At 36.7% G+C, this 17,282-nt stretch overlaps 2 protein-coding genes across 2 annotated transcripts in view; one reads left to right on the forward strand and one right to left on the reverse strand.

Annotated features, from left to right (window-relative positions):
* The window catches only part of METTL25 (methyltransferase like 25), a 32,631-nt gene extending 22,720 nt beyond the window's left edge, over positions 1 to 9,911 (reverse strand). The window contains exons 1-4 of the mRNA XM_034403697.3: positions 9,606 to 9,911; positions 7,528 to 7,686; positions 6,334 to 6,440; positions 1,054 to 1,692 (exon numbers count right to left, since the gene is read on the reverse strand). Of these exons, the coding sequence (XP_034259588.2) occupies positions 1,054 to 1,692; positions 6,334 to 6,440; positions 7,528 to 7,686; positions 9,606 to 9,897 (1,197 nt within the window). The 5' untranslated portion in view covers positions 9,898 to 9,911. The remainder of the gene's footprint in view (positions 1 to 1,053; positions 1,693 to 6,333; positions 6,441 to 7,527; positions 7,687 to 9,605) is intronic.
* A 106-nt stretch (positions 9,912 to 10,017) lies between these two features.
* Positions 10,018 to 16,415, forward strand: CCDC59 (coiled-coil domain containing 59). Its single transcript, XM_034403698.3, has 4 exons — positions 10,018 to 10,292; positions 11,572 to 11,794; positions 12,976 to 13,075; positions 13,422 to 16,415. The coding sequence occupies exons 1-4, from the start codon at positions 10,154 to 10,156 to the stop codon at positions 13,581 to 13,583; spliced, it is 624 nt and encodes a 207-aa protein (XP_034259589.1). The 5' UTR covers positions 10,018 to 10,153; the 3' UTR covers positions 13,584 to 16,415.
* The last annotated feature ends 867 nt before the right edge of the window (positions 16,416 to 17,282 follow it).

Here is a 17,282-nt window from a genome sequence, read left to right on the forward strand (position 1 = left end):
TGAGAAAAAGGAAAGTACAGTCACAGTCATGTTTACAATTTATCAACCTTCATTTAACAACAGACATACTAGTTCCCATTGTAATTGCTAAATGAGGACTGCCTGTATTACTTTTGATATGCAGATTCACTCCATCTTAAATGCATGCTTTACATACTAAAACTTGATAATCTAAAACTGTTAGATTAGCATATAGCATGGAAGAATGTGATAGAACAAAAAGTTCTCCTCCTGATGATAGAAGGTTTTAGCTGGCAGAGAGGAACTAGCTATAATCTGTTGAGTTCTATTAATTAGGTGGTAATGATTTTGTAATCATCTTGATTTTGTAATCATCTTTCCAAATGTTGTTAAACTGACTTCACAATATATCTAAAATGCAAGAATCTGAAGCAAGGGATTTGCTATATACAATTTTTGCAAACACAGCACTGGTAAAATTTGTTTGTTATGTTCATTGTTCGATTACATATCTTAATTTGCAATTTTTTTTTGTCATGATAAATTGATAAATTGAATTGCATTCAAGCATTACCTCTTCCCATTGTCTCCCTCCCCCTACTTCATAATTAAATTAGAATAATCTATACAAGATTTAATTGTGTATACATTGTGTATATTGTGCTACAATTGTTATTAATATGAAATAATTAAAATTTGTATGAACTTTCTGGCAAAAAATGTAAATCACATCACATGAACATGGAATATTGTAACTGAGCTGGTTACCAAGTGCCCAAAATGCAATTATGTGACTGCAGGGATGGGGAAGGAGTGCCAGCATCAGAACTGGGTTGTAAGTACATTTTGGGAATTCTGTCATAACTTCAAATTGTCTCAAGTGCCCAATTGTTATAACACATATAGCATATAATATAGTAATGTAATTGTAACGTTATATATAAATGCAAGTTTACTATGCCACTTTTTAGGAACAATGGTATTCCTGTAAATACATTTTATCTTGTATCCTCTAAGCTCTTACAGAAAAGCAGTCTTAATTCAATTCAGACTCCAAAATCAGATTAAAAAGTTGAAACAAGAATAAATAACCTCCAGATCTCCAACAATATCACGTAGCTCTGTTTCTGCAGTTATGAACGATGTCAACGGAAAATAAATGTTGGTCTCCTTTGACCGGCTGGCTTTGGCTTTCAAAGAGGCCACCTTCCTTTGTTCTTTCTCTTCTTCACAGAGCTCTCTGCAATTACGTCTGGATGAACAATCCACTTCTACAGCATCAGTAGGCAGAATATCTAGAAATACGTTTTCTGGTATATTGTTCTCAATGAGTTGTACCCGAACCTCAGGCTTGAGTTCATACTGATTTTTAGTAATGCCTGTATTAGGATCTGGGCTAATTTCAGCTGATTCAATACCAAGAGCATCTGAAACAGCCACTTGGACCTGGTTCTGTAGACTTTTATTAGTTCTTAACCACTTTTCACTGGTGTTTGCGTTATATTTTTCCTTATCTTGTTCTGCACTTTTCTTGGTTTCTTTCAATGTCGGATCTCTGACATTTGCTTCTGCACGTCTTTGATAGGCTGTCCAGTGTTTTTTTAATTTCCTGTTTCTTTCATTAGCTCCATGGGTGTTTGTGTTTGAAGAATCAATTCCATAAACCTTTAGATTATATTGCAATGACAAGAAAGAGCTCAGGTAACCTTTTCCAGAACCCAGGTCAATTACCTAGAATGTAAATAATAAGAATTTTTTAAAAGTAGCAGATACCCCTTCTAAAACTTAGCATAAATTTATCCTGAAAATTATAAGAAAAAAAAGTGCAGTTATTTTTAACAGATGGCAATATTTGGATCAGTGGTGGGTTCCTCCCGGTTCCGCTGAGCCGGTAGCGGTGAAAATATGACGTCACCGAACCAGTTCTGCCCCCCACCCCACCCCCCCGCGTTATTCTTACCTTTTATTTGGCCCACCCCCAATCTATTGCTGCCTCCTGAGTCCCAGCTGATGGCTAGAGGGAAAAAAACTGTTTAAACTCTTGCCGGGGCTTCAAAGGGCCGCCCTACAGCTGATCAGTGTTAAAAGAAAACAAATGAGTAGACCAATCCCTGCAAAAATAGATGAGTAGATCAGTGCCTGCAAAAATACATGAGTAGACCAGTGCCTGCAAAAATACATGAGTAGATCAGTGCCTGCAAAAATAAATGGGTAGACCAATGCCTACAAAAATACATGAGTAGAAAAGTGTCTGCAAAAATAAATGGGATCGGTACAGGTCTGCAAGCAGTTAAAAGCCTGCTAAATCCTAAATAATTGTCAATTGACCATCAAGCCACACCCACAAAATAAACCACGCCCACAGAACCAGTAGTAAAAAAGTTTAGAACCCACCCCTGGTTTGGATGATAAGACTTTATATTAATAAACTATAAATGAGCCCCCTGCATTCATATTTTTAATCCTTTTTTGCATTTTATGGGAACAAGCCAGCAACATAAACTACAGAATCTTGTTTATCTGACCACGGGAAATGATAAGTCAATGGTGAAAAATGGAAGCCAAGTCAGGCTTCATATCTGGGCATGGGTCAAAAACTCTGTTGATCATTTTCGTGGAAGACTTGCAACATGAGATGAATAGAGTATTCTTCTGGACTGATCACAGATATTGGACATTAAAGGTACTTATGTTATAGTAGTTCCATTTCTTGTTGCATCAGTGCTCCTTGCATCAGCAAGGAGACTGAGCTTCTGGTCACTCTGACAGATGAGTTTTCATTCCATGATTTTAATATTTATATAAAACCATAGGAAGAGATCATCCATCAATTAGGGATAGGTAATCATCAGCAGGATGATGATACTCAATTGAATTTTTCCACTACCTGACCTAGGAGGCTATAAATTACTGGATGAAATAAAAAATAATCCCAACAAGATGAATTGTTTTTCTTTTATCACAAAACCATCTTTCTCTTCCTTTAGATGGGATCTCTCTCCCCCTGAAGAAGCAGATTTGTAACCTGAAGGTTCTTCTGAACTCAAGACTTCCTTCTTGAACAGCAAGCTAAAAGTGTGGCTAGGAAAATCTTTCCCCACTTTCGGTGACTATCATTGGATGCTCTTTTTATCTCATGTTTGGATTGCTGTAATGCATTTTACTTGGGACTGCTTCAGCAAGGTATTCAAAAATTAAAATTAATGCAAAATGCAAAAGCCAATTCAGTAAGTAAGAGCTGTTTCAGGCAGATTATCACCTGTATTGTAGACACCGCACTGGCCAAAAATAAATTTCTGGGTACGTATCAAAGTGCTGGTTAAGTATTTTATGATTTGAATTTTTATCTGCAGAATCATCTTCTCCAACTGGAATCTGCCCATTCTGTACATGAGCCCCTCCTCCCAAAAAGCATAGTCAAAATGCAACCCCAGTGTGCAGCTAGAGAGGTAAAAGTTTAAAACTGGCCTTGATAACTGTCCCAGCCCTCTGTTACAGCTTGTTCCTAAGGTCAGATTGGCCCGTTCACTTTTAAAGTTTTGCGAATTAGTAAAGGCAATTTTCTGTTAAACATGTGGGACAGAGGTGGAATATACTGAGTTTGTGACCTCCTGGTCAAATTTTTGATTTTTTAAAAATCTAGTTTTGTGGTCCAAATCTAGTAGCCCTACTGAAGTTTTATCTTAGAAACAAAGGGCTTAGAAAAGAGAGAAAACTCATATGCCTTTTAACAAGTACTTCCTTGTTAAAATAGGTAAAATCTACCAAAAATATTATTATCTCCAACAGAGACAAAATAAACTTTATGACATAGGTGCCAACAGTAATTGTGTATATTTTTGCTACATTCAGCTCTTAAAAATGATTAAAGTATTGATCAATTTCAGAGCAAAAAAAGCAACATAAAATTTTATTGCAGACTATTTCTTTTTTCCTGTAATAGGCACAATGGGACATGTATATTTGCTTTTATTGTTAAAAATTTCTGTGGATTGGTCAACAAGAAGCCTGTTAATAAAGCATTTTTACAAATTCAAACATACTAGGCATGACTGAGATGTAGATGAGAAACATGTCAGAGCTAACAATTTGTGAAATATGAGATGACTAACAGCCCCTTAGCATTTCCATGGCCTATCATGAGCTGACCTTTAGAATGGAGCAAGCTGATATGCATCATATTGACATGCGATTTGTTCTACCCCAATTCCAGGCTATATAAATAATCTCTGGATATGATTGGATTCACTGAAGCCAAATATTTTCTCCGTTCTTTCTATAGATCTTATATATTAAAATGAGCTTTATGCTTCTTAGCCTGCTATGACTGCACATTATTAGGCCTAGGTCTAGAGGCATTTCCTTTCTTCTTCTTCTTCTTGTGCCATATCCGTCATTGGACGTTGGCGATCATGTTAGCGATCCTATTTTTATCAACAGCCGCACGAAAAAGTGCTGCTGAGTTTTGTCCAAACCAGTTCCTTAGATTTTGAAGCCATGAGGTTTTTCTTCTGCCTGGACCTCATTTGCCTTCAATCTTTCCCTGGAGGAGTACATGAAGTATGCCATATTTTTCTGGGTGTCGCCTCACATGTCCAAAATATTCTAATTTCCTTTACCACAGCAATTATTCAAGAACTTTTCTTCTGATTTCTTGCCATGTGTTGTGTACACAACTAATTATCAGTCATTGCTTGATTGATAGGCAGAACCAACCAAGGACAATGTCAATCCTATATGCTACAAAAGGTTTCTTAACAATCAAATCTCATTTTTGGTTGCAGAAAGACAAATTATTATCCATCTCCTTTAAACATTCAGAACTGCCACCGCATGCACAGTACAGGAAGTTCTCGATTTACAACCACAATTGAGCTCAGAATTTATGTTGCTAAGTAAGACATTTGTTAAGTGAGTTTTGCCCTACTTTACAACTTTTCTTGCCATGTTTGTTAAGCAAATCATTGCAGTAGTTAAATTGGTAATAAGGTTGTTAAGTGAATCTGGCTTCCCCATTGACTTTGTTTGTCAAAAAGTTGCAAAAAGGAAATCTTATGACACTGGGACAATGCAACCATCATAAAAACGAATCAGTTGCCAAATGTCTGAATTTTGATCATGTGACCATGGCATGCTGAAATGGTCGTAAATATGAAAAATTGTCATAATTTATTTTTTTCAATGCCATTGTAACTTCGAACGGTCACTAAATGAACTGTTGTAAGTCGAGGACTATCTGTATTATGAAATACTTTACTAGTAAAGCCCCAATGGATCTTATTCTAGGGAGGGTTTTTTTGCCACTTGGTAAAGATGGTTTTGATTTAACAAACCTTTCTTACATCCTAAATATATTCTATTGTATTTGAAGCGTATTTTAACTGGGGTTTCTGCTGATATTCTTAAATGTGATTTGAAATATGTTCAGTAGAGCATATGCACAAGAAGAATGAAACATTATTTTTATCAAGGTTTTTCCTCATCAGCTGATTGGATTATGTTGCATTTCAGACCTACCCAATTGTGCTAAAGATGATTACAGTCATCTTTCACACAGAAATCAGAAAAGCAAAATAGTGCTATTGTATGAGGTTTAATTTTTATCATCTAATCATATACCATTGTACAGTCTGAGTAGAAAGATAAAGCTAAGGATAGTATAAATTCTTTTGCTGAATTAGAAACTTTTAGAAAGCACCCTTGAGATTACTATTGCTATAAACAGTGTACTTCATTTTACAGATCAAAGCTGTTTACATTTGGCATATTCTTATAAGAAGGACTAAAAAAAATCTAATATAAAGATGCCCTTCACAGTTTATTAAAACAAAAACAGTAATTAGTAAAATTAAAGAAATTGTGACTGCCTCAGACAGTGATCATTCAGTTATGACAATGATGAAAAAGGTACTTTGATATCAATCTTCACATTTATAACCTTTGCAGGTCTATAACGCAAAGGAAAGCTGAAGCAAGATCATCCACACAGTCATGGTTTCAATTAGCAACCACACTGCTGAATGACCAAGCTGCTGGCTCCAACTGTGGTTGTTAAATGAAGACAGCCTATACATAGAAACACACTTATATTTACTCTTTATCTTAACTTCCTTCATAACCACAGAAAATTAAGCCAAATATAATTTTCTTTAGTTTAATTTAAATTCAATTCACATTTAATAAAAACATATCCCATTTCTAGCTTCTGACTCTTTAATTGGGCTTCTTAAATGGAGAAAAGCAAACCTAGAACAAAGTCTAATTTGATATTATAATCTTCCTCAACAGGCAATAGCATCTCCTCTAGCACATCCAAGCCTTTGAAAGGAATTCAACCCAATCCCAAAGGGATAAAGAAATAAAAATTCTTACCTGGTTTAAGCCATAATATTTTGCAATGCCATCTACTAAATCGGACATCAGTTTTACTTCATGTGATTTCTTATCATTCATAAAATTATCTGTTTTCATTTCTACCTCTGATCAAAAAGAAATACACATTTAGCTTAAGAGTTTGGGGAAACGTATATTACTAAAATATTGTTATATGTGCACCTTATTTACAAACTATGGCTATGCTCCAATAAATACTGGTAAGTAAAAATGCTCTGAACCAATATTACAATATATTTGCTATGCAATGGTTTCTGATTCTGACTTTCTGACAAAAGTTTCCAAAGATCTTAAATAATAATGCAGGCTCACAAATGTCATGTTTAAAATCTATTTGTGAGCCAGTCCAGAGATAAAATTACATATCATCGCTTGATTTGCCTTTATATACTAGAACAATCAAACAGATGTCAACTCATATAAATACCATATTGTTCCTTTTGTCCTATGTAAGGGAAGGTCATTGGAGAGCCAGGAAGAAAACAGAGGCAAAAGAAACAGAATGATCCAAGTGCTGAGATTGTTCCCTCCCATTTGAAGTATATGCAAAATATTTCTGTACTTGCTTAGAGCAAGAATATTCAGGGAATATTGAATATTTTTGGGAAAAGGAAATTCTTTCCAAAATAAGGAAAACTGTTTCTTTAATCAGGCATTAAAACTACTTCACATGGAAACCACAAGCTGAAAATCCATGTGATTCAGAAACAGCTCTTATTCTGTCTGTCTGTTTGATTGAGGGAGCTCAACCAATCTCATTGTACATATGTTGTGCACTGACAATAAAGATTTGAAATTGAAAAGAATAACTCATGGTGGCAAAAAGACTTAATACTCCTTCCTCCTCCTATTTTCTCCACAACAACCCTGTGAGGTGGGTTGGGCTGAGAGAGAATGACTGGCCCAAAGTCACTCAACTCACTCTCATGGCTAAGGCGGGATTTGATTTGGAAGAGTCAACATATTGCGTCCAACAATCTCTGTCCTCATTTTACCGACCTCAGAAGGATGAAAGGTCGAGTCAACCTTGACCCAATGAGGTTTGAATTGCTGACAATTGGCAGAATTAGCCTGCAAAAGTGCATTCTAACCACTATGCCACCATGGCTCCTAATAACTGAATTTTAAAGAAAAAGTTTTGCAGATATTAAAAACAATATAACATTAACTTACTGGATTGCTGTTTTCTGTCCATTGCTTCGAGTATCTGTTCTAATGAGGTGCATACTCCAAGATTTGGCATTGAATAGTATTTAGCAGCTAATACAAAAGCCTGGATATTAATCAGCCTCTGAGTATTTTTACAAAAAATGTTGTAAAATCCAGAGTTATCTGTGTGGAAAGAACAGGAAAGAGTTTATAATAATGGATGAAACAAGGTATCTCAAAGCAAAACTTTTTAATCCAGGTACCCGAAATAGGCTAACTTAAAGCATCTGTTCTTAATCTGCAATTAAACCAAACCCATTTTTCCTTTTGGATTCAACACACAACAGAAACCTACTATCTATAACACCTTCTAGACTAAAACTGAAATCTAATCTAGGAACCATACTGATAATAATCTCTTAATGATATGGAAATGTTTTATTTTTCAGCTGTAAAAAGAGAAAAAAGTGTTGGCTTCAACAATTAACATAAATCAATTAGATAAAATTATCAATACCATTCAAAGAGAAATCAAACTATCTCAGTAATATTTAAAACCTAAAATACTTTCCAGAAGCTTGGAAGAGCCGAAGATCAGTTCCTGAATTGCAAACAATACTAATACGCTAAATAAAGCAGAGAGAGTATCATGAAGTATTAGCTCTTATTTATGTGTATTAATTTATGTATTCCCTTTATTTTTTTTTTCATCTCAAGACAAGACACATAAAGCTGATTCCTCCTATTTTCCCGACAACCATAATCATCTGAGATGGGTAGGACTGAGAACAAGCGACTGGCCCAAAGATTTCCTCCAACAGTGCCCATAAGTCTGCCTCAGAAAGCGTCGTTTTTCAGCAGAAAAAACAATTGCTACCAACCTGCCTTCCATTGAGGACCTGTATACTGCACAAGTCAAAAAGTGGGCTGTGAAAATATCTACTCATATAATGTCCACATCCTGGACATAAAACTGTTTCAACTTCTACCCTCAAAACAACACTATAGGGCACTGCACACCAAGGACAGTTTTTCCCCGAATGTAATCACTCTGCTTAACAATTAATTCCCACAACACTATCAAATAATGTACTAATACTGTATTACTATTATTCTTCTCTTCCTTACTAGTATCTATCTCTTCCCACTTATTACTATAACCACATTGCTTGTATCTTTCAATTTATATTGTTTTTATTTGTCTCCTAGTACGATTTGATAGCGTATTAGTAATCTTGACCATCACCAAGTGAAATAAAAATATCTTTTTATTTTTGATGAATGTATTTTATTCTCCTTATGTACACTGAGAGCATATACACCAAAGACAAATTCCTTGTGTGTCCAATCACACTTGGCCAATAAAGAATTCTATTCTATTCTATTCTATTCTATTCTATTCTATTCTATTCTACTCTACTCAATTCTATTCTATCCTATTATTCTATTCTATTCTATTCTATTCTATTCTATTCTATTCGTCTAGTCTAGTCCTTATTCTTATTCTATTCAATGTATTATGTGAATAGCTTGTAATGCACTCTGGGTTGAGGAAAAGGAACTGTATGAATTATTACTGAGGGCATTCTGAAACTAAGCAGGTCTAAGGGCTGAGGAAGAGGGAGGAAAAGGATGGTGGGGGGGGGGGAGATAGATTGCCCAGGGAATCTCCAGAGTTCGCCAAAGCAATCTTGTTCAACCTGGGCAACGAGGGCAATTCAGGCCCGCCTTTTAAAGTTGCCAAGGTTGAAAAATACTGCACTAAAGCAGGGGTCTCCAACCTTGGCAACTTTAAGACTTGTGGACTTCAACTCCCAGAGTTCCTCAGCCAGCTTTGCTGGCTGAGGAACTGTGGGAGTTGAAGTCCACAAGTCTTAAAAGTTGCCAAGGGTGGAGACCCCTGCACTAAAGGATGAACGTTGTGACAGCAGTAACATTTTCATCCAATCTTCGTCGACCGAGCAAGCACATCCTGATTCCAGACGGCGAAGAAAGAAACGATGAAGTTGGCGGCAACAGTCGCAAGAGGCTGGAGAGGGCAGAGTTCTACTCGAAGAGCTGAAAAGCCAGCGTCGGCGGCCTTTCCAGATGGTGGCTCTTACCGGCGACGTCCTCTAAGGGGCGCTGCGGAGTCGGCTCTTCCAGGAGGAGATGCTGCAACCTGTCTCCGCTTAGCGCGCCCAGCACCGTCTCGGGAGGGAGAGCTACGAACTTCTCCCAGAGCCCCCTGGTGTAGAACTCCACCGTGTGGATCTGACACAGCGGAAGTCCCCACCGGAGGAACTCTGCGACTGCCCGTAGTCGCTCGGTTACTGTCTCCGCGGAAGGCTCCGGAGGCAAAGGGTGATTCTCTCGGGAGGCGGCCGGCGAGGGCTCCCGAGGACACCTCGACATGGTGAGCCCCGCACAGAAACGGCGAGCCAATCACCGAAGAGAAAACGCTGGGATGGAGTACCGATAGCTCAAGCATCGATGGGGCTGGTTTTCGCCTCCTCCTTTCCCCCCCCACCTTTCTTCCCAGGCAAAGTGAATCAAGTGCCGAGCGAAGCCATATCTACGTTGTTCCCAATCGGATACCCCTGAGGCTGAAAAGACGACGGTGACACCTATTGATGACATACGCAACGTGCGACAAAATCGAATAGATTGCATGATGGCGCCAGTTGGGAAGAATAGAGCGACTCAAAGCTTCAATAGCAAAGGAGGAAAAGAAAAAGATCCGGCTGGTCTGAGTCGGAAGCAGCCCCGGCGATGGGACGCGCGTCCGTTTAGGGGAAGCCTCCAGGAGGGTATGGACTTCGCCGCGCTGGGCGAGCCAAAGGGGAAAAGATGTTATGGTTTCTCTGCAGTATGGTCTCTTGCTCTCTTACTTTTTTCCGTGGCGCCAAGCTAGGTAACAAAGGTAGCCGATCTTGACTGGTCTCAAAAGAAAGCAGAAACGGGCCAGACTGAAATTAAGGACGCCTAACCTGGAAGAGAATATATCGCTTCTGTATTTTTATTATTGTGGCAAAAAAGTAATATCAATAGTTGGGAGATCGTTTTATTAATACAAGACTAACCTATTACCAGAAGTGGGTTTCAGCAGGTTCTGACCAGTTCTGGAGAACCGGTAGCGGAAATTTTGAGCAGTTCAGAGAACCGGTAGTAAAAATGCTGACTGGCCAGGCCCCCATCTATTCTCTGCCTCCCGAGTCCCAGCTGATTGAGAGGAAATGGGGATTTTGCAGTAACCTTCCCCTGGAGTGGGGTGGGAATGGAGATTTTACAGTAGCCTTCCCCTGCCATGCCCACCAAGCCATGCCACGCCCACAGAACCAGTAGTAAAAAAAATTGAAACCCACCGCTGCCTATTACAGTGATTTGGTGATGTCTTGCATCCCAAGAAAGAGCAAGAACCACAAGGTTACATAAAATAGATAATTCTGAGTGTATGTGCGCTCACACACACACACATGCAAAGAATCCCTATTACATTAAAAAAAATCACTTTACTGATGAGGAAATTAATGAGGGAAAGAACAGCCACAGAGGAAGACAGTTATATTCTATTTGAATAAATATGATTTGATTATCATATGTTAAAGGAAAAACTTTACATGGGCTTTACTTTTTCATATGACTAGCAGTTTTTATATATATATATAACTTAGCCAGGAGTCCCCAACCCCCAGTCCGCAGCCTGTTGAGTACTGAGCCGCACAAGAGGTGGACAAGTGCACAAAGCTCCATTTGCACAAGTGGCAAGCAAAACCATCCCCTTCCCCCTGCCTGCCACTGCCAGTCTGCAGAGCCAGAAATTTTGGGACTGCTGACTTAGCTAAAGCTCTATTTGTTAGAGCTTCAACTCACATTGAATTTACAGATGGAACAGATAAAGGGGTATCGTAATATGAATCCTTGAATCTTGTCCCATCTCAAGGTGTACACTTTGTAACCAATTAATCACTATAGATACAGATTGGTATAGTAATAGAATTTCAGTTTTAAATATCAGATTGGTGAGTACATGTTATAAAAGAAATACATTCATTAAAAATAAGTAATCTTTTTGTCCTATACTTTTAGGTCAAGGCTTTGCCATTTGGAGAAAACAAAAGATTCAACGTGCCTACAAAAAGTTACTTAAAAAGGAAAGACATGTGAATCCTCAGAAGAATGTTGGGTATACTGAAGATTATCCAGAACATCTGAAACATCTTTACTTAGCTGAAGAGGAAATGCTTCGGAAACATCAGAAACCTAAACATAAACCAGTAATACTTAAAGAGAAGGAGACTGTAATTTCAGAGTAAGAATGCTAGTGTTCTTAGTAGTAAAATGGTTTCTTTATAGTAATGTTATTAAAAATTACAATTGCAACAATAAAAATAATACAAACTGAAAAATAAAATAAACCAAAATTGAAAGTGCAGAAAAGAAATACAAATAGAGATAAATAGAAAAGAAAGAAAAATAAGAATATAATAAAGAAAAATATATAAAGTAATGACTTCATCACAAGTATAAACAATTTTAGTTACTCATCGCCTCTTAAAATAAAATAAATTATCTTATTTTCGAATATACCATCTCTTACCTATAAACAAATCTTTAAAGCCTTGTCATTCAGTTCTGATTTCAGCAAAAGTCTATTAAGGGTTGGTAGAACAACAGCTATTTTAATCTTGCTCAAATAATCAACTTTATATTTCCTAGCAATCTTTTTCATTCTGAATTTATAATTGTTCTTTAATACAATCCTTCTAGAGTATATTCCATTCTATTGTTTTTAAAGAATTTAAAACAAAAATATTTTCCACAGAGGATTTGTATAAGTAATTCCAAAATCTTATTTCAAGTTTATCTGGACCCTTAGTCTATTTGTAACTTTCCAAAATCAAAGTTATAATCATTTCTTTGCTGTTTATTGAAAAAAAGTCATTTAACTTATATTTAAAACTTCCAGTGCTAAGACTTGGAGAAAATTCACCCAGATTTGTTGATCCAAAAGTTCCTAATAATTGAAAAGCAGTTAACAATTTGTGAAAGTGATTAGAAAAGGAAGTATGTAAAGCCAGTGACCTTTTAAAAGGTATCAACCGTGGTTTGAGCAAGATTCCCTCATCACCCATGGATACCTGCTACAGACTGGTGTCTTTGGTTTCCTTGCAAAAAGCAATTGCCTAGAGTACTCTTGAGCAATCTCATGCTCCCAAGAGATATTATAAAGAGCCAGTCTATTTGCCGGCTCTTCATTCTACAATCATTAGCTCTGCTTTTAGCAAGCCATTTTTACTTCACCATTTGTTCCCCAGAGACCAATGATAAAATTATTTCTAGTGCTGTTAACAAAAATAATAATCTAAAGATCTTTGCCATTCATCCATTCCACAGTTTTCAGTCATTGAATCAAGTTTCCAACTGCTTAGAGAATATAGTTCTGCTTAACCAAAGTTATATTTTAATTGCCAGTATTCTTGTTTAACACAGGACCAATGTGATTCAGAGAAAACCTAAAGCAAAAACTTCAAACCAGAAAGCAAATGAGGATTATGAAAAAATAAAGACTGAACGAAACGAGAAAAAAGAAGTATGTAACTTTTAAATAAAGTCATTGGTTTTAGGGCTATATATCTTGGTTTGGTTTTAAGTTTTATATAGGCAGTTATTTACTGATTTCAATAATGTTGATCTCTTGAGTATGTCTTATATAGTCTTAAAAGCGTATGTTTATGTTTCATCAGTAGAAGAAACTTATGTCAATACTTGCATGCTCTGTCTTGTGAGTAAAATGAGAAGAGCATTCAGAATGTATGCTCTTTTTTGTTATATACAGTATATAGTTGCTAAGATTGATGCAGCATGCATAGTATGAAATAACTCTAAAGAAATGAAATAAGTACGTGTGTTAATGATTCTAGTTTCTTTTATTTCAGACAGCCAAAAAAAGAAGAGAAGAAAGAGAGAAAGCTCAAAAACTTTATAAACAGAAGAAAATGGAAACATACAAAATATTAAGTAAAAGGACTAGAAAAGGACAACCAAATCTAAATTTACAAATGGAATATTTACTTCAAAAAATTGAGGAAAAAGCATAACTTGTCATATTGTTTTAAATTATAGACACAAAAAAATGATAATATGAACTGGTTATGGACTTTTTTTCCCTATGGCCTTTAAATTTTGTAGTGTCAGCTCTTTTTAAAGTCTGTTAAGTTATAATGAAAATATTTTTGCAAATGGAAATCTACTTGCAAGGACTTTTAAAGTTTAATTTGAATAGGCTGACTATATTAAAATGTTCTTTGTATTTTTAAGAAATACAGCTAAACTTTCTGAATGTATGTGGTGCGTTTGTACTGTGACTTAAAAACAGATCCTTTTGCCTTAATACAGGTAACCCTCAACATACAACTGTTCATTTAGTGACCTTGCAGAGTTACATTAGTACTGAAAAAAAATGACTTATGACCGGTTTTCACACTTACAACCGTTGCAGCATCCCAATGATCACATGATCAAAATTCAGATGCTTGGCAACTGACTCATATTTTTGATGGTTGCAGTGTCCCAGGGTCATGTGATCACCTTTTGCAATCTGACAAGGAAAATCAATGGGGATGTCAGATTCACTTAACTGTGTCACTACCTTAACATTTACAGTGATTCATTTAACAACTGTGGCAAGAAAGGTCATTAAATGGGGCATTAACAGAAATGTTAGGCTTCATTGTAGTTGTAAATTGAGGATTACCTGCACAGTTTCTATGTGGGCATGCATAGAATCGCATTGCTGTTTTCAATACAACTGGTCTTTGGTTTAGTTTAAAGTTTGCAGTACTTAGTTTTCCTCTGTTCTTTGTTTTCTTTTGCATACATACATTCAAAAATTCACTTTAACTGACTATGAACAAAGTGTTCTTGGCATAACTTGATAAAATACAGAAATAGAGTTTGTAAATGTTTGCCAAATATAGTGTAATTATTACTATGATAAACCTGAGCATATAAATGTATTTAGAGAAAAATTGCTTACAGAAATATAATAGAATTATTTTTAAAAAAACATAAGAATATATGGGATTAATGGGATCTAGTTGGAACAGGGTAGGAAAATTTTGTGTATGCAATGTATATCTAGGTATAGATAACATTCAACACTGAAAATTATAATAAATAGTTTAGTAGTACCGTTAGCAACCAGATGCCTGCATACTAGTAGGTCAATACTATTAAATATTTCATAAGCAATCCACAGTACTAGCTGAGGCATTTTTCTAATATTTTGCTCAAGAATTCTGTAATGAATTGCAATAATTTAACATACAGTCATGTGAAAAAGAAAGCCTCTGAGTTCCATGGCTTTATGTATGAGGACATAGTAAAAATCATCTGGTCCTTAGCAGTTCTTAAAAGTAGGTAAATACAACCCCAGATGAACACCAACAGCTCATGATATATTACACCAGAGGTGTCAAAACAGGCGGCCTGCAGGCCAGATGCATCAGGTGCAGGCCACGCACACCCCAGCTCCACAAAAGGGTAAAACGTCGCAATATGGCAACATGACGCCACGAGTTTGACACCCGTGTATTGCACTAGATCATGTTTTTACAAAAAGCCAAAATTGAGAAGCCATGTGTGAAAAGTACACCCTTACTGTTTCCATAGATAGGAAGAAGCTAGAGCTGTGATTGCAATTTTTCCCCATCCCTTTGCACTAGAAGGAAGTTACTACCAGGTGCAGGGCTGTTCATCATCCACACTTGTTCTAGCACCAGAGCTTTCCTATTCTGAATTGGAAGTATATCCAAAACCAAAAGGAAACATCATCTTACTCTCTCTAATTCTCTCAGATTTTCTTTAGACAAGTCATTCATTTCACTTTAGTCTCTATAAATAGCACAGTATGCTATATGCCATGATGGGATATAGGGATATCATTCTATATAGGATATAGAATGATAGGTTTCAGCTACAGTTGCCTCACATGGCTTTGGAAAACAGACTCGCAGAATGCTGTCCAGTGAGATGAAGTATATATCGACTAGTAATCTAGATGCTAGATGTGATAGTACGGTACGTTAACATAGGTAATCCTATGTTAACGTACCCATCACATCTAGCATTCTGATGTTCTGCTTTGACAACAGTTTTTCTCACGATCTAAGTCAGTATAACAGTGCTAAATCTAAAATATAACAACTTAACATGAACAAATATAGCATGTATGAAGTAAGGCCCTATGTTCTTGGACTTGCAGAAGCAGCTTGATTTAGTGGTTAAGACACCAGGCTAGAAACCAGGAGACTGTGAGTTCTAGGTTCTAGTCCTGCCTTGGGCATGAAAGCTAGTTAGGTGGCTAGTCAGTCTCTCTCAACCCAATCACCTCACAGTCTAGTTGTGGCAAATAGGAGGAAGCAGTATTAGATACAGATAGTCTTAACTTAGAACCATTCATTTAATGACCATTCTAATTTACAATGGCACTGAAAAAAATTATGACCAGACCTTGTGCTTACAACCATCACAGCATCCCCAGGATCACCTCATGAAAATTCAGGCACTTGTCAATTGGCATATATTTACAATGGCAGCAGCATCCTGAGATCACGTGATCATTATTTGCAACTTTCTTAGCCAATTTATGACAAAGTCAATGGGAGAAGGTGGATTTACTTAACTGTGATACAGTTAACCATGGCAAAAATGATTGTAAAATTGGGTGCAACTCATTTAATGACTGCTTCAGTAACAGATGTTCTGGGCCCAATTGTGGTTGTTAGTCACTGACTACCTGTTTGTTGCCTTGAGTTATTTACTGACTACATGTTTGCTGCCTTGAGTTATTTATAAAAATGACAGTGTTGGGATATGAATAAGTAAATATAAAATAAAAAGTTCTTTAGGTGGAACATTCTGAGTAATAATACATTTGCTTAATTTCTTTTTGTTTATTGCCTCTGAATAATAAGAGAACAAAAAATATTTGCATTTGGAAGCAATGCTTCAACTATTGCAATATAACTATACAAGCATTTCAAGAAATTAATCCATCTTTTATTATGGGACATCTATGCAGGAATCAACAGTGTCCAGTTGTTAAATCACGTAAACAAAACCAGGTACAGCATACACACGCTTAGGATGAAACAACAGAATGTGTCTATAAATTCTGAGCCAAGAATTTTACCTAGAGCCCAAAGCCCTTTTACACAACAATCCCTTCCTTCCTAGGCCAAGCTTGCTTTATTTCACCTAATTTAAAAAGATTCAGAGATATGTTTTTATCTGTTTGCTATCTTCACTAATGTTGGAAGAAATATCCATCTGATTCAGTTCCAAGTGGGGAGAAAGGAAACATGGAGGCTGATTGGAAAGATGGTTTATTGATTGACAGGACCACATGGGTTTGAGGTCCTGGGCAGCTGACCACATGAAGTAGAGAGAGAGTTGTTTATATCCTCTCTTGGGCTTTGAACTTGAGCTTCCTGTTCCTGTGGCAAAAGCATGTATTCTACTGGTTGCTGTCAGACTCCTATGGGCTATGCAGGAGTCATAGCTGAGGTTGTCCGAGTTAAGTTTGGTTGAAACTTGAAGGGTGATAATGTAATGAAGAGGCTTGTATTCTGTGGGCAATTCCTATTGTGTCTTAATGGCCTTGTCCTGGTTTGGGTCTTGAGTGAGGGCTAATCCTACCATTCTACCTTTGTTCAAAATATCCTGTCTTGAATGGATTACCAAATCTGCATTTCTAAAAGCTGGCCTCAGCTAAGTATCTGCTTGGGGGCAGGGAA

The sequence above is a fragment of the Pantherophis guttatus genome, chromosome 7 (genome assembly GCF_059756535.1).
Source record: "Pantherophis guttatus breed Tessera chromosome 7, ASM5975653v1, whole genome shotgun sequence".
Taxonomy (NCBI): domain Eukaryota; kingdom Metazoa; phylum Chordata; class Lepidosauria; order Squamata; family Colubridae; genus Pantherophis; species Pantherophis guttatus.

Coding starts and splice junctions, on each gene's coding strand:
- CCDC59 (XM_034403698.3), top strand. CDS start 10,154: ATGATGGCGCCAGTTGGGAAGAATAGAGCGACTCAAAGCTTCAATAGC. Junction 10,293..11,571: donor TAGGGGAAGCCTCCAGGAGG/GTATGGACTTCG, acceptor CTATACTTTTAG/GTCAAGGCTTTGCCATTTGG. Junction 13,076..13,421: donor AACGAAACGAGAAAAAAGAA/GTATGTAACTTT, acceptor CTTTTATTTCAG/ACAGCCAAAAAAAGAAGAGA.